Source organism: Protopterus annectens, chromosome 3.part0 (assembly GCF_019279795.1).
Source record: "Protopterus annectens isolate FY-2018-M chromosome 3.part0, PAN1.0, whole genome shotgun sequence".
NCBI lineage: Eukaryota > Metazoa > Chordata > Ceratodontiformes > Protopteridae > Protopterus > Protopterus annectens.
In genome coordinates, this window is record NC_056731.1 from 102382244 (window position 1) to 102409445 (window position 27202).

Below are 27202 nucleotides of genomic sequence, written 5' to 3' on the forward strand. Positions count from 1 at the left end.
GGTACATATCCTGTAGTAAGGCTAAGGTTAAATAACATTTTTATATGCGGGTTTAGCTCCTCTTGGAGTTCACGTATCACGCAGCCGGGGATACCATCAGGTGGCCCCATAGATGCTGTGTTTTTTGCTTTGTTGAGGGCAGTTCTCATACCTGGACATCAGAGATGACAAGGAGGTTACATTCAGCTGGGATGAGTATTTCTTCTTTTGGAGGTGATGGAGGGGAGAAATTTGCACTGAACCTGTCTGCCAGAATGTTGGCAATATCTGTGGGTTCGGTAAATTTTTTGTCGTTGTGTACTAACTCTGAGCATATCCGAGTGTTTCCGCCCAGGTTTCTAACATAACTGAAGAATGCCTTGTGGTTATCTTTAGTATCCTTGGCGATTTTTCTCTCAAAGTTGGCCTTGGATATTTTTATGAGAGAACGTAGCTTTCTACTAGTGCTGATCAGAGATGCCTTCCCTTTATGGGATTTTGCTCTGTCTTGCAGTAGCTTCCTTCTTTTGTTATACAATTTGTTTATGGCTGGGGTCCACCAGACAGGACGCTTTCCTTTGGTGGAGAGGGTCTTGGTTTTATTTGGGATTGCACGATCCATGCATTCTTGGAGATGTCCGTAGAAAGCATTTGTGTAGGATTCAGCATTGTGGGATGTGGTTTCCATTGGCCCTGAGGGCTTAAATGATATCATCTCAGTCTTGAGAAGTGTAAAGTCGGCTTTTGAGAAGTTTCTCACTGTAGTCTTTTGTGCTGGGGGTGGAGGTGGTAAATTTATATCCAGGGTGATTAGTTTGTGGTCAGATCTCAGCAGTGAGGGCAATACTTCCAGTGTGGAAGCATTTTGTCCCCATGTTTGTGATGATCAGGTCTAGTATATTATCCCCCCTTGTGGGAGAGGTGACTAGTTGTTCCATTGCATTTGAGTTTATGAATTCCAGGAACCTTTGGGCTAGGGTGTTAGGGCTAGAATAGTGCACCCAGTCTATGTTAGGGTAGTTGAAGTCTCCCAATATGATGGTATTTGGTGAGACATTCATATCTTCCAATGTCTTCAGGAAGGCTGAGTGGGGTTCTTGAGATTGGGAGGGTGGTCTGTAACATGCAACCAGTTGTATAGCAGTTTTGCCTATGGTTAGCTGCACCTGGATGGTCTCCGATGCTTCATGAGTTGCCACTAGCCTAGAGGTGTGGGTGTCCTTGATGAATATTGACACTCCCCCTCCCTTTGTGGTTCGGCCCAGGTTTTGGGGCCGAAAAGCATGATACGAGGTAAAGCCTGGTAGCGCTGGGGTGCCCTTGGGAGCCTTGAACCAGGTCTCTGTTACAGCGCAGACATCGATGTTCTCCATACTGAGGAGTGCTTCGAGAGCCTGCATCTTGAGATTTAGACTTCTGGCGTTGAGCAGCATTACCCTTAATTTTATTCCATTTTTGTTTTCTAAGGAGGTGGGCTCGTCTTTTGAGCCTTGCCTAAAAAAGGCACTATGGGGGTGGCAAGAGCCTTAGCCAATATCCGGAAGCCCAGTGGTGACAGGTGCAAGCCGTCCCTTGCGAAGCAGCGTGGCTTGCCCAGCATGTCATCCCAAGCAGACAGACATTGGATCCCGCTAGAATGACACCAGTAATTGAGCCAATTATTAAAGCTGATCATCTTGTCTTTGTATTGTGGCATCATTCTTGGTGAGGGCAGGATGCTGCTCAGAGTCAGGGTCATACCAGCCTGGGCTACATAATCAGAGAGCTCCTCAATGTCTCTTTTCATGTAGTCCAAGGAGGTACGTCTCAGGTCAATCACGCCGGCATGGACAATGACGGAGTCATATTTGTACATGCTTTTGAGTGACCTGAGTGCGTGTGTTATATGGTGGATCCTAGCCCCCGATAGGCAGCTTACCGTTACCCTCTCCTTGCTCAGCCTGGTAAGTGGGATGTCAGTGTGTCTGACTATAGAGTCACCTATCACTAGTGTATCAGGCATAGTGTTTGGCCTTAAGGGCTGTGATTTATTGACACACCGATTTATTGAAGTATGTGTTGCATGTGTTATGTTTTGAGGTGGTGGATTTTTGGGTGTCTGCTTTGGGAGCCTCTGTTGTTTTGGTAAGTTTTTTAATAGAGCCTCCGAGTATGTTTTTGTGTCATTATGTGTTTGATTTGCAGTTGGGGTAGGTCTATGTGTGACTGGGTTTGTTGTGTGTGTGGTTACCTTCTCCTCCTGTCTGGTCTTGCCAGTCCAGAGTTGAGAGAGTTCAGCCTCCAGTTTGGCTATATAGTTGCATCTCTCACATGTGTTTGTGTTTGTTGGGAGGAGGAGAGGGTTGTCTGTGTACATGAGACAATTATAGCATTGTCTCAAGATTCCCAGATTAACTAGCTGAGCAGGAGAAGATGCTAGCAATCTACCACTTGACATGCTAGAATATTATAAGAGAGTGCCGTGCCTTTGAGGGAAGTGGTTGGGGTGGTAGGTGGATGTAGTGCTACTTGAGTTTGAGAGTGCCTGCTTAGAAGAGTAGCTTAGAGAACAAGTGCTATGCTTATAATATAATGAGTAGACTGGTTTTTCTAAGAGTAGAGCTTTCCAAGGGAAAATTTGAAGAGCAGACTTGGCGGAGCCAGGAAAAGTTTAACCCTGTTTAACCGGCGCTGCCCTATGCGCACATTCGCGCAAAGCCGCGCTAATGCGGATTTTAAACAGGGAACTTGAAAAGAGCTAGAAATGGTCCAAAACAACCAATTACTACAGCTCTTGTGCGGAGGTCACTTCCTTCAGGGACAGATAAGCTGCTCAAGGCTCCCCACTCCCACTGGTGAGCAAAGAAACTTCCTTCTTATCCAAGTAAGGTAATGGACAACACAGGAACTACACCACAGCCCAGAATACAGCAAAGCCTGTAAACTGGTCTAAACTAGTCGAGGAGAGGCGGGAAAACAAGGATTATTTTTTTGGGTTTTTTTTGGTTTTTAGATAGAAAACACTCAGAGATACAGAAGGCAGCAATAAATCAGTTACACAGGCTAGCACACTTTAGTGGGCAGCCTCAATACTTAAATTAAACAAACACAGATTTTCGATTAATTTTCGACCAGATAAACTTTTAAGTGCAGATACTATAAAAAACAGTTAAAAAAACAGTACAGTATAAGCTTGTTTAAAATAAGCAAGAGAAGGTATTCCAAGTAGAAAACAGAAAAAAAATACGTAAATCTGGAAAGTAGTTGCTTTTCTCAGTTCTCTGTAGCTAGGACCACTCTGCAGGACCACGTGGAGCTGTCTCTGAGTAGTATAGCCAGAAAAAAACGCTCTGAGGCGGATTTTAAACAGGGAACTTCAAAAGAGCTAGAAATGGTCCAAAACAACCAATTACTACAGCTCTTGTGCTGAGGTCACTCCTTCAGGGACAGATAGGCTGCTCAAGGCTCCCCACTCCCACTGGTGAGCAAAGAAACTTCCTTCTTATCCAAGTAAGGTAATGGACAACACAGGAACTACACCACAGTCCAGAATACAGCAAAGCCTGTAAACTGGTCTAAACTAGTCGAGGAGAGGCGGGAAAACAAGGATTATTTTTTTGTTTGTTTTTAGATAGAAAACACTCAGAAATACAGAAGGCAGCAATAAATCAGTTACACAGGCTAGCACACTTTAGTGGGCAGCCTCAATAGTTACATTAAACAAACACAGATTTTCGATTAATTTTCGACCAGATAAACTTTTAAGTGCAGATACTATAAAATGCAGCAAACAGTTAAAAAAACAGTATAAGCTTGTTTAAAATAAGCAAGAGAAGGTATTCCAAGTAAAAAACAGAAAAAAATACTTAAATCTGGAAAGTAGTCGCTTTTCTCAGTTCTCTGTAGCTAGGACCACTCTGCAGGACCACGTGGAGCTGTCTCTGAGTAGTACAGCCAGAAAAAAACGCTCTGAGGCGGATTTTAAACAGGGAACTTGAAAAGAGCTAGAAATGGTCCAAAACAACCAATTACTACAGCTCTTGTGCTGAGGTCACTTCCTTCAAGAACAGATAGGCTGCTCAAGGCTCCTCTGCATTACCTCTTTTCTGACTTGTGTTTTTTTTTTTTCAGAGACATAACCACCAGAACTGGATAAGACAGTGTAAGTGAAGTATGTATGTGACCTATTCAGAAATATTACTATATTTTCTACTGATAGTTTTGATATATATATATATATATATATACCCTCCAAAGTTTTCCCAGTCTGAACGCAATAGTGACATTCCAACCGTTCAGCACTCTGTCCTTGAATGCTAGTACTGCATTTCCATTATGCTGTCCTCAAAATTATGATAGGCTATTAATGATCTACTTCTGACTAAACTTACCTGGTAAGTTAGTTCCTTTCACAACTACCACAATTCAGAGGGCTTTCTTCTGTGAAGATTTTAATGATATGAATAAATCTGAATTTCTATTACAAAATCTAATGTGCCTAATGGGAAAGCCCTTTTTCAACATCTCACAATAATAATGTGGAAACAAACTATTTCCACATTGAAAATACGACTGCAGGTGGTAATAATGACTGCAAGCTAATACTGCAACAGGTCCCGTAACTTCCAAGGCCCAAACGTGCCCCTGAGCAATCATGAAATATTAGTGCTTCCTTGCTGTTTACTCTAACAGTATTCATTGACCAGTAACCCACAAGTGTTAGCAGAAAGTGGGTAAGAAAACAACCTTGCATTTACTATAAACATGAACTATTAAAGCAGCTTGTTTCATTAAAGGTGTGATGTATTGCAAACTACTGAACAGCTCACTACATTCTTTGAGAGTAAATAGATAATGGACAGAAAGTAACATGCAGATCTTGCACAAGTCACACAGAATTATAACTTGGATGCATTTCCCCCATACAGCACATCACTGTGTGGTTTAATGCACATATAGCAGAACACATGTGATAATGTGAAAATGTTCTTACTTACAGACTACATGCACTTCGTCGTGATGGAACTTGTGGTGCCAGCTGCAGTAAAAGCTGAACTCCTTTTTGCCACTCCTGAGTCCCAAATGAGCACACTGGGTGATCACATCCTTCAGCTGAAAACTGGAACAGTACACTAGTGTCTTGAAAATAGAGATGGCGCCTCTCTACTGCTTTAGAAACAGATAAGGTAAAGGGGGTTGATTAAAAATGTGACAATTTGTGATGAAAATAACACACTAAAAAGTCTAAAAAATGTCAAATGCACCACTACTCAAACTGCCTTAGCAATAACACTCAGCAGATACAATAAAAGAATACCTAAAGGGAAGACTTTCATTTTCAGAGCATCTTATGTAAAAGTAAAGTCCTGACAGAAGTTTTTTTTTTCTTACCAACAATAGCATGCCATACCAAGAAGAATGATTTATGCTCCTGCAGCAACTTAGTTCACTACTTAATACCAAATAAGCTGGCCAAAACCTGTTTGGAGTTGCTAGGTGAGATTGACTATCTCCACGCCTCACTCTAATCTTTTTTTTTGCTAAAGTTCTTAATTTTCTTCTTTACTGTCCTCACCACTTCATCTTCTGCTACTTTTGCTAAAGTTAACATTTTTCACCCTCTTTCCTCCTCAGTTATCCCAGCTACAGACACACTTAACATTAATACATTTCCCGCTATCCCTCTCTCTTCTCCTCCTCAGTCATGAAATCTTCATCTCTTCTGCTTGCTTGCATCATCCTTACTTCCTATTAGCCCTAACATACAAAATTCAGGTTCATAGATATTTACTAAGCGATTGATCAAGGTTGATCTTTGGAAGTCTAGCCATAGATTCCCTTGCAGACGAGCAGTACATTTACATGCTGTCCCTTATCCATGAGGGACAAGACCGCTAATTACCCATCCAGTCATCCAGATTACATTTAAATAGATTAAGAGAATTACTTCACTTTATATGGAAAAGAAGAAAATACCAAAGAACTGATATTATTTGTGATATACATTACAGTTTATGCTACAAAAAAGAGATTTAGATCTCTTGAGCAGGTGTTTTTGCCAAACTGCATTTGGAAATGTGCAGTAGCTCTGACAGGAAAAGGTCTGTTGATGCTATGTAGATGAGACAGAGACTACCCTTCAGTAGCCTGTATGACACCAAAAAGAGGGACAAGGCTTTGATATACTTTGCATAGTTTTTTTATGATTTAGGTCCTGGATTTCCTTAGTAAGAAAGTAGTGAGGGCATTTAAGTTGTGCCAGATTTCTGGACAGGTACATATCAAATGGGGTATTATACTCAATGGTCAGCCTGATGAGTACAGAATACAGTAGAAAGATCACATCCATAGAAATGGATGCTATACCTTGCTGTGCAATGAAAAAGCCCTTTCTTACAAGAGTAGATACAAGGTGACCAAAGGACAGTTCATTGTCTACATAGGTTGCAAGGTATCTAATTACTAGATCAATTTTTAGAAGTGTGTTGTCAATATGATGCCATTCAGTTTTAGTCTAGGGCTTTGGTACTAGCTGCTTGACTGAGAAAGGCCCTCTTGGAGAATCTTGGTATCCTCTAGAGAGTTTATGATGGCATGAATTTTACAATAATCTGGAAACCTGGTCAGTCATAAACCCTTAACAGAAACTTTAACCTCTGAGAAATAAATTCAAAAGAGAAGCCAAAGGAATGAACCCTGGGATACATTGATAATGACAAGATTTTGGAGCAGGTTGAGTAGCCCACCTTAGATTTCCTGGGTTGTACTTGTCACCCAGTCTGCGACCCAAAAAGCTAGAAAGAGAATAACATTTAGCTGGGAAAGTTTATTTAGGATACCTGACTGCAGGCTGATGTTGAATGCCTTTGTACAGTCTAGAAGCATGGTCTAGATATGCAGTTTGTACTGATTTGCCCTCATCAGTTGCTTTACTAACCTTCCTGAAGAAGTCAGCCAGGTTAAGTAGGCAATATCGGTCCTTAACAAAACTGAACTGATTTGGGTTGAGAGTTTGTATATTACCTAGAGTTTGTAGATTACCTATGTCTTTATTTGTTAATTCCATAATGGTCCTTTCCACAGCCTTATAGATAAGACTTGTCAGACTTAAGGATCTAAAATTTTCTGGGTCCACTGATAACATACCTTTGTGCAAGTGGATGACATTTGCTGTCCTCGCATCCATCTGGTACAAAGCCTGTTTGGAGGCTGACATTGAAGAGACACTATATTAATGTTATGCAGCTCTAGAGAAGCAGTGTTCTTAGCCTTGAAAAGTGCCTTGAGGACTTGTTCATTGGGACTCTGAAAGGGAGTGGTTGTAGATGTGGGTATGAGATCAGGGAATGTAGGTGGGGGGGGGGTGAAGTTCGAGCTACATTTACCTGGCAGATTGGCTATATCGTCTTGGTCCAAGTATGTGATGATATTTAGTATTAGCTCTGCACAGTGCTAGGCATTATTTCTAAGGTTTCTAACATAGTTAAAATAGGCTTTGTGGTTGTCCTTTGCCAGGGTGGCAATGTTTACCTCAGATCTAGCTTTGGCTGATTTGATTAGGGTCCAGAATTCACTGTTAAGTTTAGAAAGTTTTTTTTTTCTCTTTGGCATCTTGAAAGGTACATTTACTGTTGCACGCAATGATTTTTTCTTTTATTACAGAGCCGGTTTCCATTTGCGTTCTATCACAGGGTTTATTTTTGAATTTCATGTTGCATTTGCTTCAAAGTGGGGACATACACATCTATTCACATGTGCATAGCATTTGCCAGTAAAGGATTCCACATTAGTAAGAGTGCCGTCAAGTTGGACAGGGATGTGGAATTTAGCTAGGCCATCTCTCAATTTCAATATATCAGCCTTGGCATAATCTCTGAATACAAAGATCCTGGAAGATGCTATTGTCTTTAGTCTTAAGATGACTGTGACAGATTAACAAATATAAAAGAAAAAAAGTAAATCTGCGAGAGTGGAAGCAAACACATGACGAGTATGTCACAAGTCTGACACAGCTGCTGAGGCAGCCTAATTACAAGTAAGAACAAATATAAAATGAGAGTAACAAGTCTGAAATACATGGATTATATTTTCATGTCAAAGGGTCTAAAATCTGAGACAGAAAAAAAAAACGATTCTGCAAATACTAAAAGCTAAAAGACAAGCAGATATTACATAGTTTTCCAACAATGATGCAACATCTTATAAAGTGTGCTCCTAATATGTTTGAGATACTCACATACACATTAAAGTTATTATAGCAAGATGTAACCTTGGAATGGAGCTTTAAACAAGAAATTAAGTTTTAATATGATGATATGAATATGTCAGCCATGATGCAAATAGATGACAGCCAAAACAGTTTATAAGAGGTATGATCCTAAAAGAGGAGTGAGCAGATGCCTAAAGGTTAAGAACACTTACAGATACATAAAAGAGATGCTCTCAGATAGAAAAGGAAATGTTAATGCTAATTTATGATGCTCTCAGATAGAAAAGGAAATGTTAGTGCTAATTTATGAATATGAGAATTCATATGAATATGATACCCATGCCCATTTTAACATTAGTCAAAATGACCAAATCACTTTGAGCCAATTATTGCACTAACATGTGGCTAGCCCTAACATGGTGTGAAGTCCATTGTCTTTGTTCTCCTATCCACCATAGCTGATGCCTAAAGCAGTTGGTCTATATAACTTTTCCCTTGACAGGCATCACACCGAGAGACTGTGCTGCTGTTTCCCATGACTCCTTTCAATTTCAGGTGAGTTTGAGGTGGAAACACTCAGCATGTTTTTTGGGAAGAGGTAGGAATCCCACAGAGACACAAAAAGAGCATCCAAACTCCACACAGGCATTGGCTAAAGGTGAGGAACAAGCCTTGCACGTTGTGCATGGAAGGTGAAGACCTTAGCCATTATGCCAACTGTATCTGCCACATAAATATGGCTATGATAAAGTAATCTAGGTGGAAACAAACCATAAACCCTTGCAAAGCATATTCAAGAAGTCTATTTACAAACAGCCTCCAAGATTGCAGAAGATGCTACTTAATCCATACATGTATGGTCTGTGACTATAAACAGATTAAGCAATGAATTAATATGATAAAATAAAATGAAAACAGAAATTAAAGCTGTAAATAAAGAAATATCCTCAAGAAAACTACAAATAAAAACCGCAAAGACTTAAATATTTTTATATTGAGTTTTTATTGGTCATTTTCTTGTGAGTATGAATTACATACAGCTGATCTCTGTACTACAGAAAAATGAATAACTTCTGCTAAAAGATCTTGAGATTACTGAGTGATGCTGCAAAGAAAGGTTAGCCTAAGCAAAAATCAAGAGGAAAAATAAATTCAGTCTTATTTTTCCTTCAAGGAATAAAAACGTTCTGTCTAGAGCTTGAGGTTCAATGCTGCCAAATAACAATTCCCAATCAAATGAGAAAAATTCTTAAAGGTATGAGTCACATCTGGGAATAATATAATTACAAAAAAGCGAGAGAAATAATGTTTTTTCCAGAAATATTAATTCAGAATAAATAATGCAGAATTGTACTTATGCAAATGCATACCATTAAATAATAATTCCAAAGAGGAACTGCTAGAAATACACAGTTCCAAGTGTTTAACTTAACTTGGTTGAGTAAAGACTTATTCCAGTTCAAAGAAGTGTGTCACATGCCTTGCATATGTAGGTTTTTATTCTACATTTCCTGAAATAAGTATACTGACAGGAAAAAAAGTCAAGTGTGATTACAACAGTAAACTTTATATTGTCTTGACAAGGAATACATGATTTTCTTACAATTGTCAAAAGTGTACAGTATGCAAGCCAGGAATTCATATATACAATGGCCTCCCCACAGTATGCTTTATCGAGCAGGCAGAACTAAACAATCAATCAAAAATCTCATGACAAAGAGCTACAGCAAAAAATGTCATCTCACAATTTTAGCATACAAGAATACCGCATTGCATGGACTCTGTCCATCTCAACTGTCGATGGACAAAAGGTTGAAAAGATGATTACATATTTCAATGAGATTATTCATACCTGTAAAGGGAATAAGATTAAAGTAAAGGAAATTCTAGTGAGAAATCTGTAGAGATGAAATACTGAATAAAAACTGTAGAAAACTTACCAGATTTACATGGTGGAGAAAAATAATCCAAAAGACAATGGGAAGTCTACTGCTTAAAGCTGCCATTGTTAGTAAAGTAGATCAGGGTTCTCTATCCTTAGTGTAATGGTTAGAAACTTTAAAAAATAATTCACATATATCTGTACCAGACAAACACATCAAAGCTGAAATTCAGGAATAATGGGCAAAAGACTGTTGCTGTCTTTTTTACATAGCTAGACATACAAAGCCCCTGCACATTCTTAATACAAGCTAACCATTACCCTAACACTAGTCACTGCTCATATCCCCATCCTTACACCTTACCTTATAAAAAACATTTCTGTAGCACTACATCTATTCATACAAACTATATATGAATTCATTGGAAGGGTTTTGGTTAAACAACAACACAAAATTAAACAATGAAATTAAGTGTTGTGTACAACAGGTGAGAAAAACATTTTTATCATAATGGTTACACTATCAATTATCTTGAAATGTAAATGGCCTTACAGGTAGAGATAAAAAAAACAGCATTGGAGTATATCAAGAAATGCAGATTGCAAACAGTAATGCTGCAGGAGGCACATTTGGAAAGAAATTAAAATTGTAGTTTAACAAAAAAAAAATAGATTTCATTTCAAAATGGATATTCAGCAGAATATTAAGGACAAAAGGAAATGGGGGTAATCTATACTGACAGAACAAGGGAAAGAAGACAACAAAAGGAAGCTGTTTTCGTTTTTAATTGCTTTTTATTTCAATGTTTTATTTTAAATGCTTTGACATCCTATGTTGACCTGTAGGGGCCCCACTTACTATCTACCCTACTGTACTGCTTACATATCTTCACCAACCTATGTAAGGCTGCCCTTAATAACCTAGAGTCCTGCTATAACAAAATAGCTAGTTTGCCACCAATCAACATCATAAAACTCATCATTGCTGGGTTCTTCAACAACTCAACTGGCTGGAACTTCCCAACCTGTTAATGCTAAACCAACTTACCTTTGCTCAAAGTCATACACAATCCCAGTAACTGCCTTGCACTTTCAACCCTGGTCCAACCTAACATCAACTGCAAGTCTTTCAAGTGTTCCAGTGGACTATGCTAAAAGTTTCCCAGTCTCACAACTATCATGGTGACGCCTTCTATGTCTATAAAATAGCCAAGGACGGGAATGCTTTTCCTCGACATATCCAAAACAATCCAAACATGTCCTCACATTTAAAAAAAGCCTAAAAGATCATCTAAACAGCAACTGGCTCTGCTCCTGTATTGCTCCTGGCTAGTTTTTTTGTCTTATTACTTCCAATTCCCTTTCTCGTGTACCTCTCTTCAGCACTTTTCAGCAGCTAGTGCTTATAATCCCATGCTTATTCTCCGACAGATTATGTATATCTCTGTATTATATTACTGTGTGTTTTTTCATGACTAATAGTCTTTTATGCAACTTTGTTAATTGCATTTTTTGCTATTTGTGATCATGACTATTCATTTTCTTATGTAACTTTGTTAATTGCATTATTTTGCTAATATTTGTGTGCATGACTACTTGGACTCTCAACTAATTGTTACTGTTCTCAAGCTTAACACCCTGGGTCTCCTCTGAAAATGGGCTACTTCCCTATTTGGACACTACCCCGGTTAACAAATGTAAATAAATAAATACACTCTTTATCTAATCTCCTCCATTTTAAAGCTAAATATAAATATAGACACACACAGCTAGAAGGTATCTTTGTATGTATACGAGACTGTACATTTAATAAATAAATGTGTGATGTGTGTGTGTGTGTGTGTGTGTGTGTGTAAATATATATATATATATATATATATATATATATATATATATATATATATATATATACAGACAACACACACGTATGCCTTATAAATATATATGAGTATGGGTATGTTTAGTTTTAACAACATAGATATTAGATATAGAGTATATCCCTTTAAATCCTAATGACATAGCTAAAGTGATTTTTTTTTTTTATATTTATGGCTACCAGTGCTCCACACATTAAAGAATCATAATTTAAAGATCTCTTTGGTAACCAGCCAATCCATTATCCCCATATCAGTTTTCACTTGTTCCCATAACTTTTATTTTAGCTCATGTGTGTCAGTCTAAGTGTAAGACCTTACCACCCTACCAATGGGTTGATTACAGTCTTCCAAATTTCAAATCTTTTCAGATTATAAAATTCCTTTGCCACTCCCCCATACTTCTCCACGGATAATCAGACATTTTTTGACTTAGCCAAAATGCTCCTCCTGTATGCAACAACATCATCTGCTTTCATTTTAAATCATCCTTTTCATTTTGCATCAAACAAATTACTATACAGCACTACATTATGTCTTCAAGTCAGGGACTGCAAGTCCCACTTACTCATATGGAAGAAGCAGCTTATCCCAGCTCATTCTTTCCCTTTTTTCAACCCAAATAAAATATTTATTTCCCTCTGTAATATGGCTCACATGCTTTCACCTACTTTGTACAGAAATGCCTGCCTGAGAAATAGTATTTTAAAGGTTAGATCGTGTTTTCAAACTCCATGGACAGCGGTCCCCATTTTTGCATATGTTTAGTATCTTCACTCTAATCTCCTTCTACTTCTGTATGGGAACTTCAGCACTCATTCTAGCCATCCATACTTCCAGATACCGGATTCTAAAATGTGCCCATGAAAGTGGAATTTCTGGGTCATCCTACGGGGGGGGATTATAATTCATATGTATCACTTTTGTCTTTCCTTCATTTACCTTCTACCTGACAGTGTCACAAATTATTGTATTTCAAATAATTCAAATAAATCTCTCCCAGGATCTGTTAAAAGTATTATTCCATCATCCATGAAAACAGCCAACTATTTCTGCCTCTCCTTCCAGTCTCTGGATTTCACTTGGCCTAATCATTTCAGCTAGTGATTCTAAGTAAAACACAAATAGCACTCGAAAGAAGGCATCCCTGCCATTTTTCCTATCTTGAATGCCCATGAGAGGTTGCCTCCTATTTACAAGTTAGCTACCAGACCCTGACAAATCTACAGAATCACCTCTATCATCTCATTTTGCAATCAAAATTTCTCCATAACTTTCCATAAAAAAAGTTCCAATTCACTCCATCAAATGTCTTTTCAGCATCAAGGCTAATCATGAGAGCAGCAGTATGCTCAACCTCTCTGCCTCCCCCTGAATCAGGTGTGCTCCAATGATATTACAAGTTTGCCTCCCTGGCACAAAGTCACTTTGATCCCTGTGTAATAGGAGGCACCAACTTCAATAACCTATTAGCTAAAACTGTCAACATGAACAATTTATAATTATGGGTCAAAACAGAGACTGTCCTGTTTGAGGCACATTACCTGGATCCTTTCCTTTTTAGGATGATAGACAGGACTGCCTTTTTTCCAAGAATTTGGAAGCTCGTTCAGAATCTGATTAAATTGAATAGCCATACTTCATTTAATTTGTCTCTTCCTTCTTTCCAGATTTCAACTGGGAGCCCCCTCTGTTCCTCAGGCCTTTGTTCATCTTCTCTGTTTTTCTAGGCTTCATCAATGATTCTGCCTCTTCTGCTGTGATTCTTGGCAGCACTAGTGACCTAAGAAGCTCAGATGTTATATTTATCTAATCGGTCCCAATCTCCTATCTACCATATAGCTTCTTATCAAAGTATTTTATCTGGGCACCTTTAGATATATCCTGTTGTTTCATACCTTATTTTATAAATACATTTGTCCACCTTTTGCTTTCTCATTTGCATGCCAGTAATTTTTATGATTTAGTGGTAATCTCAAAATAGAAATATCTTATCCTGGCATTTTGTCCATCACATATTGCTTTACCTTCTTCAACTCTACCGCCTGTCCCTTTAACCTTTTGGCATTCCATAACTTTTTAAAAGTTTCAATATAACTTTTATTTCTCTCCTTTCTAAGCCTGCTTTGTCAAAGTTGAAAGCCACCCTCATCTCATCTTCAGTTTCTCCCTATTTCCTGCCCACTTTCCTTGTTAAATTCTACCAGCAAACTTTATACCAGGGATTTACCACACTGCTCATGTTGTGGTGACTTTAATCCACAATATGGAAATCTCCAAAGTTTACATGTAGGGCTTCTGTCTTGGAAACTAATTTCAGATGACTTAAGAGGTAGGGTCTCAAAGCACCTGGTCAAGTATGCATGCTCCCCTGTAATATATCCTGTCTGACCCACACACAGTGTCTATGAGAACAATAGGTTAACTGCCCATTTGTATTGCTGTTAGACACATTCAGTAGCACAAAAATTTCAATTAACTGCAAAAAAGTTTCTACAGAAGTAATTACTGTCTCTCTAGGATACCTATTATCATCTTTTTTCTGTAACAATATTCCAGGTCCTTGCAATAACCAATATACCCTGATACAAGCTCATGATTTTACACATCATTGTTTGTAACTGAGACCTTTCAGTTTTGTGGGAAACATAGTCTAAGTGAACTTCTCTCCTAGCCTTTCTCCTTGGATTGCCACAAACCTACCCATGGTATCCATCAACTCATCCTCTATGAAGAGCAGGCAGGTTTTTTTTTCATTTCTGAGCTGGTAGATGGTAGAATATTATGCTACTAAGGATTAGAAAGCTTGATTCGGTTTTATTTAAAAAAAGGAGTGGATATGTGGATAGGCGAGAGTATTATGTTATCCGAATATGTTGGCAACAAACTCTTTGAAGGCTTTGAGTCTGAAACATTGAACATTTGGCAAAGTTGTGACTTCTTTGACTGTAAACAATCACTTGCACTCTTTTTATTCGCATTTTATAGAGCAAGACAAAGGCAAATCTTATTGTGCTTTCTAAAGTAACCATCAAATTCACCCATTCTGCTAGCTTTAACTACTAACTTATTACATGCAAGCTTTCTGCTCACTTAAATTCCTGCTCAGCTCTACTTCTGACTACTACTGGTGCTTTCATTACAGCAGTATCATTGGCACAGTGGCACACCTTATCTAGATGTCATGTTCCCCTGAAAAACTTCCGAAGCTTGTCACCAGGTCTGCACAGTTACGGAGAATGTCACAACTCTGGCTCTTTATAGTTTTAAATGATAGTTTGAATATTCTTGAATGTATGCAAGAAACATCTTTGCTTACTATGCACTTGTTTTACCATCCCCAATTTCCCATAAACTACTGGAATATTAGAAGATTTCACTCCGATGGGCAACAATTTGAAACGTGATCTTGTACTTATTCTGTATTCAGATGGTAGTAGTAGCTTTTGACCCATCAGCTTTACCTGGTGCTGTAAACATGCAAATAGCTCTCCTTTTCTCTGTATTTTATCCAAAATGCTTCAAAACCATCACTGAACATAATATGCCACGTCTGCATCTCATTTAAAAACAAAATGTTATTAATTTATTCTCAATACTGACAAGTAAGCTTAATAACAATAGAATATTAATCTAATATATAATATAATTTAATTGTACTATTTTCACACCGTTTCTGATACATTTTCATACTTCACTGTATCAGCTCATTTCAGTGTAACAGTACTCACAATTAACAAATTTTCATTGTTACTTGCAGATTTTAAGCACGCCTGTCTACTTTTTTTCTTAAAATTGTTCTTCCACAGATTCTACAAAACTGATTAAACACAGTCACTTCTTACACTCTCAAGCTTACTCAAGCTCACTTACTATTGAAGGCTTGATTTTCATTGCTTTCACATCACAATTGTGTTAGGATATATCCCTCACTGTTCATACCATTTCAATTTTTTAATCACATTTTATCATACATACTTTAATTTCTTCAGTTACTCCCTCTACATACCTTCTGATAAGATCAGATCTACGTTTGTTAAAAAAAATCCTTCTTGAGTGATCATTTCTTATACCACATTAATCAATTTTGCAATTCACTGAATTCTGCAATAAATAGCGCCTCAGTGAGACCGTGTACCTTTGTAAGAAGGCAGTAATAAAAACTGAAAGTTCTTTTCCATCTCACAATAATTCTTGAACTTCTGTCTCCCAACTCCCATTCTTTCTTTAATTATTGAAAAATAAGTGTTAAATATCTTCCAAGGCTTCTTCCCTAGCAGAGCCATAGCTAGGTTATCTGCACTACCTGGGCACTGGGGCAGCTGCCAGAACTGTTACCCCCTCAACCTAAACACGAGAACTTGATGAGTAAAAAAATAGTTGAGGAAAAAGAAAAGAAAGGTTTGCTCTGCCTGAAATATCACACACTGCTTCTTAAACGATTGCTGGTATTCCACATGCATCCCACTGGTGACGAGGGACAGATGCCCCCTTCACACCACTCTAGTTATGGCTTTGCTCTCCAGCAACATGCAGAAATATAACACTGTACCTTTTCAGATTTCTTGTTTAGGAATAAATCAGATTTATGGATACAAAGCTTCATATTACTGACTAAATTTTCCTGCAGTCAGAGAATTCCTGGTCACTGCAGTGAGACCATTTTTCTGACCAAGAATTACTCTTCTAAACACAAACTGACAATACTGACATATTTTCACTTCTATAAATATATTTCTGCTTCACATACATTTCTTCACATCTAGAGTCATGTAAATGTTGGATGTTTATATTGCTACTCAATAAAAAACATAGAAACTATATTTTCTCCTCCAGTCTTCAAGAGTTATTTACTTTAATTCTTAGAAACAAGTGTAATACATGACATGCGACATTCTGTTACTAGGCATCAGTATCATTAAAGAAATACATCTCCATATGTTACATTCACAAAAAACTGTAAATAGGCTGTATACTACTGTACTGAGGTTAATTTCTAGCAGAACGTTTCAACAACCTGGAAACACCAACATTTGAAAAACATCTACAGAAAAACCTAATAATGACCATGCTACTGTACTACAGATAGCATTTATGAACAATGCTGCACCTGAAACAATGGAGGGTATATATAAAGTAAATCATGACATACACACTATTATATCCATCCAACTTGTTTGTCACATGTTGGATACAGTTAAAAGATCAAAAGGCACTACAGTGCCAGTACTGTGTTGTAGTACCATCTGTGTTTCTTTGGTGAAATATTTATGATGCACTGAACAGCAATCTGTGGAGGGTGTAGAAGCAATGTGAGTTCACATATTACACAAATGTTGAAGGACTGTTGTTCTTCACTTCATATGTCCCCATTAATAACAATGACACAAAAATGTGGTTAGCAGCAAATCATTAACTGCCCTCAAACAACGCTTTTATAAAACATACACATTACATCATGTATTAAATTTACATTTAATCCTTGGCAAATTTATAATTTTATACCCCAGCATACACATATTAAACCAGTACTAACCTGGTGACAGAATTCCCATTTCTAGAAGAATCTGCCAAACCCCTGTTGCTTTCACTCTGGACTGCAGAAATGGACAGTTTTCTACCAGCCAGTCCACCATTTCAGACCCAGCGCACATTTTCCTGTAAAAATAACAAATTAGAATTATAACACTGGAATGTTAATGACACGGCAATGCACCAGATGAGTTATGGTATCCTTTATGTAAATCCCTTAAAGAAAGCTACTCTATAAACATTAAATATTCATACACATGTAACTGCTACGAGTACCTCTGAAATAGAGGCCAGGACATATGAACCTTGCACTCACTGAAAAGGCTGTTACAGCTTGGTGGTGGTTGCACGCATGGTGCACCTGATTTCTGGTCTAAGAGGCTTGCATTTCCTATCATTTCTAATATTCCTATGAATATTTTGTATGTAAACTTTCTCATGATAGGTCAATGAATGGTTTTGTATTTGGTTTCAGAATGGACTTAGCTCTTCCTACAGAGGCAACAACTTTGTCAAACTGATATGAATATACCATACTTATGTGACAGGCCTCCACGTAGCATTCATTTCATTACCTGTGCCTTCACATCATCCACTTAATGTGAATATCCACCTGTGTTAACATTAAATGTTATGAGCTGTAACAATTCACTTGCTAGCAGGTCTTGGTACATCTGCAACATAAAACTTAGGTAGCCCACCCATAATTCTTGTAGTGGCATGGAGCAGTTACAGCTCCAAGGCCAGGAACATCATCATTAATGTACTACATATACTTTGTTTTATGCACTGGTTACACATAACTGTGTTGAGGATCCATACATTTGTTGGAATGTGTATAGTGGGAATGCATTCTCTGATGCACTTTTATCAATTTTTAGGTTAGATGTGTATCCATTTCCTAGCATGCGAGGTGGTTTAATATCCAGCGTGACACCGGCTTCATCTTGGTCTGCACTGACATCCATGCCATGCCATGTATGCACTGTACAATAATAGTAAGGAAGTAAAATGCTTTTCATACTTGCTGTCCTTTATAGGATTAGTACTGTCTATAATATTAACCTCTGATTTACTCATACCTTTCCTTGAGGAACAGTCTGGGGTTAATGTCTGTGCCTTATGGCTTGGTGTTTGAGAAACACTCTTGTAGTTTTAGTTTGCAAGCCATCGCTGTCTTTGTAATATCCTTCCAAAGTCGCATCATACTATGTGCACACACTACATTCCTCTATGCATGGCAGTTATATGACTTTTGGTTTATGTTACATTTCTGACATATTCACCCTCTTGCCACTTCATGTATAGTCTCAATGTGAGGCAAGTCAAACTGGTGTAACTGCTCCCTGCCCATTCACATTTTTATGTATGACCTTCAAAGTGTACACCTGCAATTTCCCATTCTTCATGTTAACTATAAATATTTTCTTGAAAGCATCATGAGGAAAACTAACAATGACCAGCTCAATCAGATACTCACTAAACTACTCATTGACAGATTTATATATCAGTGCTGATCTTCTGTCTCTAGTCATAAAGTCATCAATGCTCTCGTCTTTTTCTGTAACCATATTTTATGGTTAACATTTAGTTTTAGATGCCCTTCAAAGAAATTACACAAGACTGAAGGCATCTGTTTTTCCCTCAGCATTTAACCCCTTTTCTCCAATACTTCTGCATATTTTCTGCCTTCTTTAGCTGCATCTGTAAATCCCTTCAGCCTCCAAATATCACAATCACCTACAGCACCATGACATCACTCAAATCAGGCTCAGAGCAGTTCATCTGCAACCAGACTAGCCATTTAGCATTTCACAGCAGTCTCAAGTTTGCGACTGAAACATTTTTTTCAGTTTGATCAGGTGATTATCTTTCTTATTAAATTTTCTCATCTAGATGCATTTGTTCATGGTCGTTAATCAGAAAAAGTGTACCTTACATTAGACCTCAGCACATTGTGGTAAAGTAACTTATTTTAAAATGTATCATGGCATAGTTTGATCTTAAAGGAAGAAAAAGAATCACCTTCAGCCATTCAAAGTGAAGACTAAAGATTTGTTAGTGCTAGGGAGTTCCCAAAAAAGCATCTGTTGCAGAACCTTAAATTATCTAAGCAAGATATGGTGCTTTGACAAACAAACAGAGACACTAACATCATGCCAAAGTACTGCAGTTCATGGATTAGAACAACTGCAGTGCTTTTGGGCTTAGGAAGGACTGAGACATCGACATGCTGTCACAGAAAAATATTATAAACAAGAAGCAAGGCTTTCAAGAACCATGACCTGTAGTCTTTTGCAGCCCAATGAAGTCTTTTAAGAGAGAGCATGGACTGATGAGTAACAGATAGACATCCAAAACTTAAGTGCACTACAAAATGATACCATACTGTTCTGCATTTAACACTTTGTGTTGCCTCTAGGAAAGAGCATAAAATCCATAATAAGCAAAAGGATGCATTTTCTGCAACATGAGAGTACTAAACTTTAAAAGTTGGTGCCATTGCACTTCACTACTCCAGCTCCACATTACCACAAACTTGTGGCTTTAACTTAAATAACCTTTTTGCATTTCTTTCTGCTACAATGGGCACAGTTCATTAACAGTATTGTTATAATGGTTGGGTTGTTAGGTAGCATCCTTGCTTTTCATTACTTGTTCACACCAATAAGATGGTGAGTGGGGGTTCTTTGTAGATCTCCAACATATACTGTAAAACTGAAAGTTGTTACTTATCATAATATGACTTCTGCTTGGGGAAGTCAGTCGTTTGCTAATCTTTAGGACTTAGGTGTGCCATGCCTCTCCAGCTCAGAGTATAGGGCTTTACCAGGCTACATTTCTACTGTCTCCTTCCCATAAACCTGCATCCCTCTTCTCCACTTTCAGTTTCCGACTAGGCTATAGGCACCAGGCCAGACCTCTTAACTGTCCCTATTTTGGAGGAAAATTCCTATTTATGCCTGATTTATCCCCAGACACTTTTGGAGGCAAGTTTTAAGTTATACATTTTACGGTTTGATTTACTGCTTCACACAATTTCCCAAATCCCTGTCATCACACATGATATTTGAAGCTGTCTAGTACACAGAAAACCAGACTACATTAACCAACATACTAGAGGCACCAATACCAGGTTGCATCTCCCTTTTTCAGAAGCAAAATTAAATGACCTTGTGTGGCAGGATTTTGCAATGCAATTCATTAAAGTCTGTAGATTTTAGACTGTTCTTAGATAATGCATTAATATTTTTACATCCTTTTTGTCACACTCAGTCTTCATACATGTGTTTCAGAGTAGTACTCCAAATTCCTACTGGAAGTGGAAAAACAAGTGCTATTTGGTATTCCAAATTTATGCTAATTAGATGTCCAGATTTTTTGCTTGATGTACCTATTTTTCAAGGGCCTTTGTACCTATTTTCAATGTCTGCAGATTAAGAGGCATGCACCAGACATACAACCACTAATCTTTCTCATCGATGGCTGGAATGGATGGCGTGACGATAAATGATTATTGATTCTCAAAGCTTTTTTTTGGCTGCTGCCCTTGACTTCAGGCCCTTATTGCCTCTATAATTTTATCCTTCACAAGGCTACCTATAAAAGAGCACCCAGTATACTAAGACTTCCTACTGTGTGTCAAGCAAATGGAGAGAGAGAAAGCAAGAAGAGACCATCATTCTGAAGTATGCAGTGTTCTTTTTCATTGCCTGAATTCCAATTTCCACATGCTTAGGACATTGCCAAGCTGGGCAGGCAATGAAGAGTAATTTCAGCCAGCGTCCTGATCTCGGGTCCATAGGGCAGCCATGCTTGCCCTGTCTTCCTGCCCACTCCCAACACAGAACTCTCTCTCACTCTTTGAGCTCCAGCCACCAAATGTTATGGTTAAGTCCATAACGTTTGTATCTGATATGGAGATTCAGTTTTGTTAACCTTCAAAGCAAAGGTGTTCAAGACGGGCCCAAGCTAAATTTTCACAGACGTTATCTAACGACACCTTACAGAAAAATTCTATGGATGTAGCAACAGACTTGGCTGAATAAGCACTAGGCAAGTCCAGTAACTCCCTCCAATACTTAAATGAAGCGGATATAGCTAGACAGCCAAATGAGTCAGAGCTTATCCACTTTTTGTCTTAGTTTCTGTGATCCAAAGGCAAAAACAGTTGTGTGATCTTTGAAGCTTTTGGTCCTAATATAATATTTAAGCTGCATATGAACATCCATATAATACGGCAAGTGTTCTCTCACATTGGGATAATCTCTGCAGATCACCAGGTAGTCATTACATTGATTAAGGTTGAACAAGATAGCAACGTTTAGCAAAAAGAAGGACTGGTCATAAAAGAAATCATTTTGACTGTGAAAAAAACACTGTGTGGAAGGTTGGCACACAAGGCATGTAGTGCAGTGAACTTTCTGTTCAAAGTCAGAGCTACAAAGCAGATCTTTCATGTCAACAGCTTCAAATCTGTAAAATCAGATAGTTCAAATGGAAGAAGAGTTAGTTAGCTCAGAACAATACAGACTCTATGGTGAAGAGATTCCCTCATAGGAATGTGTACATAGTCATCATCTTCTTTCGGCTGTTCCCGTTAGGGGTCGCCACAGCGGATCATCTGTTTCCATTTCTTCCTGTCCTCTGCATCATGCTCTTTCACACCAGCTGCCTGCATGTCCTCTCTCACCACATCCATAAACCTCATCTTAGGCCTTCCTCTTTTCCTCTTACCTGGCAGCTCCATTCTTAGCATCCTTTTCCCAATATACCCAGCATCCCTCCTCAGCACATGTCCAAACCAACGTAATCTTGCCTCTCTTGCTTTGTCTCCAAACTGTCCAACCTGAGCTGACCCTCTAATATACTGATTCCTAATCCTGTCCATCCTAGTCACACCCAGTGCAAATCTTAACATCTTTAACTCTGCCACATCCAGCTCTGACTCCTGCCTTTTCGACAATGCTTCCGTCTCAAACCCATATAACATAGCTGGTCTCACTACCCTCTTGTAGACCTTCCCTTTCACTCTTATTGGTACCAGTCTGTCACAAATCACTCCTGATACTCTTCTCCACCCATTCCACCCTGCCTGTACTCTCTTCTTCACCTCTCTTCCACACTCACCATTAATCTGAACTGTTGATCCCAAGTACTTAAACTCATCCACCTTTACCAACTCTACTCCCTGCAGCCTCACCATTCCTCTACCCTCCCTCTCAATTACAAACATATATTCTGTTTTAGCCCTGCTGACCTTCATTTCTCTCCTCTCTAAAGCATATCTCCACCATTCCCAGGGTCTCCTCAACCTGGTCCCTACTCTCACTACACATCACAATGTCATCTGCAAACATCATAGTCCACGGGGCCTCCTGTCTAATCTCATCTGTCAACCTGTCCATCACCACTGCAAATAAGAAAGGGCTCAGAGCTGATCCTTGATGTAAACCCACCTCCACCTTAAACATATCTGTCACTCCCACCGCAGTCCTCACCAATGTCACACTACCCTTGTACATATCCTGTACCACTCTTACATACTTCTCTGCCACTCCCGACTTCCTCATACAATACCACAAGCACCCTGCCATATGCTTTCTCTAAGTCCACAAAGACACAATGCAACTCCTGACCTTCTCTGTATTTCTCCAGCAACACTCTCAGAGCAAATATTGCATCTGTAGTGCTCTTTCCTGGCATGAAACCATACTGCTGATCACTAATCATCACCTCCCTTCTTAACCTAGCTTCCACTACTCTTTCCCATAACTTCAAGCTGTGACTGATCAATTTTATCCCTCTGTAGTTACTGCAGCTCTGCACCATCACCCTTATTCTTAAAGATAGGTACCAAAACACTTTTTCTCCACTCCGCAGGCATCCTCTGACTTTCCAAAAGTTCATTAAACAATCTGGTTAAAAATTCTACTGCCATTTCTCCTAAGCACCTCCATGCTTCCACTGGTATGTCATCTGGGCCAACAGCCTTTCTGTTCTTCATCCTCTTCATAGCTGTCCTTACTTCCTCCTTGCTAATCTGCTTCTCTTCCAGATTCACTATCCCCACATCATCCAACCTTCTCTCTCTCTCTCATTCTCTTCATTCATCAGCCCTTCAAAGTACTCTTTCCATCTACTCAACACACTTTCCTCACTTGTGAGTATGTTTCCCTCACTGTCCTTTATCACCCTTACCTGCTGCACATCTTTCCCAGCTCTGTCCCTCTGTCTAGCCAATCGGTACAGGTCCTTTTCTCCCTCTTTAGTGTCCAATCTCTCATACAACTCTCTATATGCCTTATTCTTAGCCTTCGCCACCTCTCTCTTTGCCATGCACCTCATCTCCTTATACTCATGTCTACTTTCTTCATCTCTTTGACAATCCCACTTCTTCGCCAGCCTCTTCCTCAGTATACTCTTCTGTACTTCCTCATTCCACCACCATGTCTCCTTGTCCTCCTCCCTCTGTCCAGATGTCACACCAAGCACTTTCCTAGCAGTCTCCCTTACTAGCTCTGCTGTAGTTACCCAGCTATTCGGTAACTCTTCATTGCCTCCTAGTGCCTGTCTTAACTCTTCCCTGAACTCCACCTCACAATCACCCTTTTGTAACTTCCACCATTTAATCCTTGGCACTGCTTTCACACTCCTCCTCCGCTTCTTGATCACCAACATCATCCTGCAGACCACCATTCTATGCTGCTTAACTACATTTTCCCCAGTCACCACTTTACAGTCTCCAATCTCCTTCAGACTGGCCCTCCTACATAGGATATAATCCACCTGTGTGCATCTTCCTCCACTCTTGTACGTCACCCTATGCTCCTCCCTCTTCTTAAAATACGTATTCACCACAGCCATGTCCATCCTTTTCGCAAAATCCACAATCATCTGACCTTCTGCATTCCTATCCTTAGCACCATACCTACCCATCACTTCCTCATCCCCTCTGTTCACTTCATCAACATGCCCACTGAAGCCCGCTCCAATCACTAGTCTCTCACCCTTGGGTACACTCACCACCACTCTCACCCTTGGGTACACTCACCACCACTTCATCCAACTCACTCCAAAATTTTTCTTTCTCATCCTTCGCACACCCAACCTGTGGAGCATATGCACTAACAATATTCATCATTACACCATCAATTTCAAGCTTCATAAACATCACTATCAGACACTCTCTTCACCTCGAAAACACTCTTGGCATACTGTTCCCCCACCCCATTTCTTCTGCCATCCACACCATGATAGAACAATTTGAACCCACCTCCTATACACTTGGCCTTACTTCCCTTCTATCTGGTCTCTTGCACGCACAATATATCAACCTTCCTTCTCTCCATCATATCAGCTAGCTCTCTCCCTATACCAGTCATACTGCAAACATTCAAAGTTCCTACCCTCAGTACTACACTCCTAACCTTCCTCCTCTCTTCCTGCATTCAGGCATACCTTCCCCCTCTTCTTCTTTGGCCAACAGTAGCCCAATTTCCACCAGCACCCTGTTGGCTAACAGTACTGGTGGCGGTCGTTGTTAACCCGGGCCTCGACCGATCCAGTATGTAAATATGAAATGTTCTCCGCATCAGTAATTTGGCAGAGGTTTTATTCCAGATGCCCTTCCTGATGCAACTCTCCCCATTTATCCGGACGTGGGACCAGCACAAAGAAATGCACTAGCTTGTGCATCTCCAGCGGCTGGGTTAGGAATGTGTACATAGTAAGGACCCTTAAAGGAAAGTAAAGAATGCAAATCAGGCCCAGCAAAAAAATTAAGCATAGCATGCAATTATACCTTAACTGCTAAACATCTTAGGCCTGAGTAAAGCGGTTCTGACAAATGATGACAAACCTTAGAAAAAAGGCTTAGAAGGAATCCAGGTTGTGATATGCAGCCTGCTTGAAAAACATTTCCTCTTGTTTCCGTAATCTTATGGGTGGAATGTTTCTTGCAATGTTGACAGAGTAAATACGATCATAATCAGAAAAAAACTTACAAAAAAATTGATCCATAGCTAACAATGGGCATGCATGGGGGCACACATCTGGAATCTAGCTTTTTATTCCCTCAGCCTTCATTTGTACAATAAGAGTGACCATTTTCACTAGACAGTGACCCTAGGCTACACTTGAAGAGACATTTATGTCCAGCAGGCTGTTTCAAGCGGTTAACAAATGTGTTATGCATTTGTCTTTTGAATTCCTGCAACCTTCAGGTTCCAATTAGTGCTTCACTATATGCTATTTGACTATGAATCCTTGCACGTTTACTGTAGTTTAATGGACTGACAGATGCATTTTTTTTTAATAAATTAAGTACTGACACTTTGGAAGCTGGTCAACACATATCCTTGGCAGGATATAACCCATATAGCTACAGCTAATGCAGCAGTCATCAATATGATGAACATTCAGCTTTACCACAGAGCAAAGATTCCCAAAAGGTTTGGGAAATCTAATCCCTGAATATTTTGTCACTAAAACATACAAACACATAATCAGCAGTGGTACAAAATACTTTAAGTTAACAAATTCTCTCCTGTCACAGTACTCTACTTTTTCATTAGCTGCAGCAGCTATGGAAGAAAAAGAAAGCATTACTGAAAAGATTTTTTTTTGAGTGTGTGTGTGTGTGTGTGCTGCACCATGCATATGGTGGCATGAGAATATTTTGTTTTGTCTTGTTTGCATAGCAGCAACACAAAGCAGGTTCAATCCTCCTTAGATTACTGCAGTTCTAAACAGCAACATTGACATGAATAACATAAAACCATCCTACATTTGAAGCACAATCATGTGTGAATTATTACTGAAACCCGATTTAAAAATGCAGAAAGCACCCCCTTTATACCAGGGTTTTGCACCTAAAATGCCTTCATATTTGTTAAAGATCACATTACATCAAGGCAGATACCCAGAACTTATTGAGATTCAGCTCACTCTAAATAAAACCAACTAACAGATCATAGCATGTTGCAGGACTCCTCGGTAACCCCCAAAACCATATCCATTTCTTAAATACATTAGATAAACTTCAAATACATAATCTTTCATCATTCTAGCAGACTAGCTGTTGATAAACTTGGAGACCTATACCTCTATACCTCAAACGTAGGCTATGCCCAGGCATTCCTTGATTTCATAAACAAAAAGTCAACGGATCAAACAGGCAAAGAGCCTATTATAGGACAAAATATTTCTGACCTCGTCTTTATGAACATAGATTCTATATACTCTGCTTCACTGATACACACTTCCCCAGTCGGGCCTGACCACAGATTGGTAACCATCTCATTCAAAATCCCTAAACCTGGAGAAGCAAATATAACAGTATTCCAAGACTTCAAACATACACACTTCTTACTATTCAATGACGAAGTTTCAGAAGTAAAGGTATAACTGTTAACTCCAATATGGTGACACAGGTAATAGTTACACAAACAAATTCTTCAGTAACCTGGAAAACTTTTTTAATCTGTCAGTTTCTACCAAGACTAGAAAAAAGGAAAAAGCTCATTATATGTAGCAGAGCTAAAGCCCCAAAAATCAAAGTCAGGAAAGCAGAGACTTCCCATGAACACAGACTGGCATCAAACACTACGGATAACTGCAAATCCTTCTTAAGTCATAAAATCACAAAAATAACACTCAACATTGTTCTGAATGTATCCGTAATGGTACTACCTACTTGGATCCAGTGGACATCACAATTACATCAGCAAACTAATTCAGAAACAT

The 27202-nt window shown here is 38.9% G+C and overlaps 1 protein-coding gene across 3 annotated transcripts in view; it reads right to left on the minus strand.

The window, feature by feature from the left end:
* RAPGEF5 (Rap guanine nucleotide exchange factor 5) overlaps positions 1-27202 on the minus strand; it is a 1983710-nt gene that overhangs the window by 1631463 nt on the left and 325045 nt on the right. For 2 of the 3 annotated variants that reach the window (XM_044064607.1, XM_044064609.1), the window contains exons 4-5: positions 17460-17581; positions 4956-5127 (exon numbers count right to left, since the gene is read on the minus strand). In XM_044064607.1, the coding sequence (XP_043920542.1) occupies positions 4956-5127; positions 17460-17581 (294 nt within the window). The remainder of the gene's footprint in view (positions 1-4955; positions 5128-17459; positions 17582-27202) is intronic. The other variant, XM_044064608.1, reaches the window with a different exon arrangement.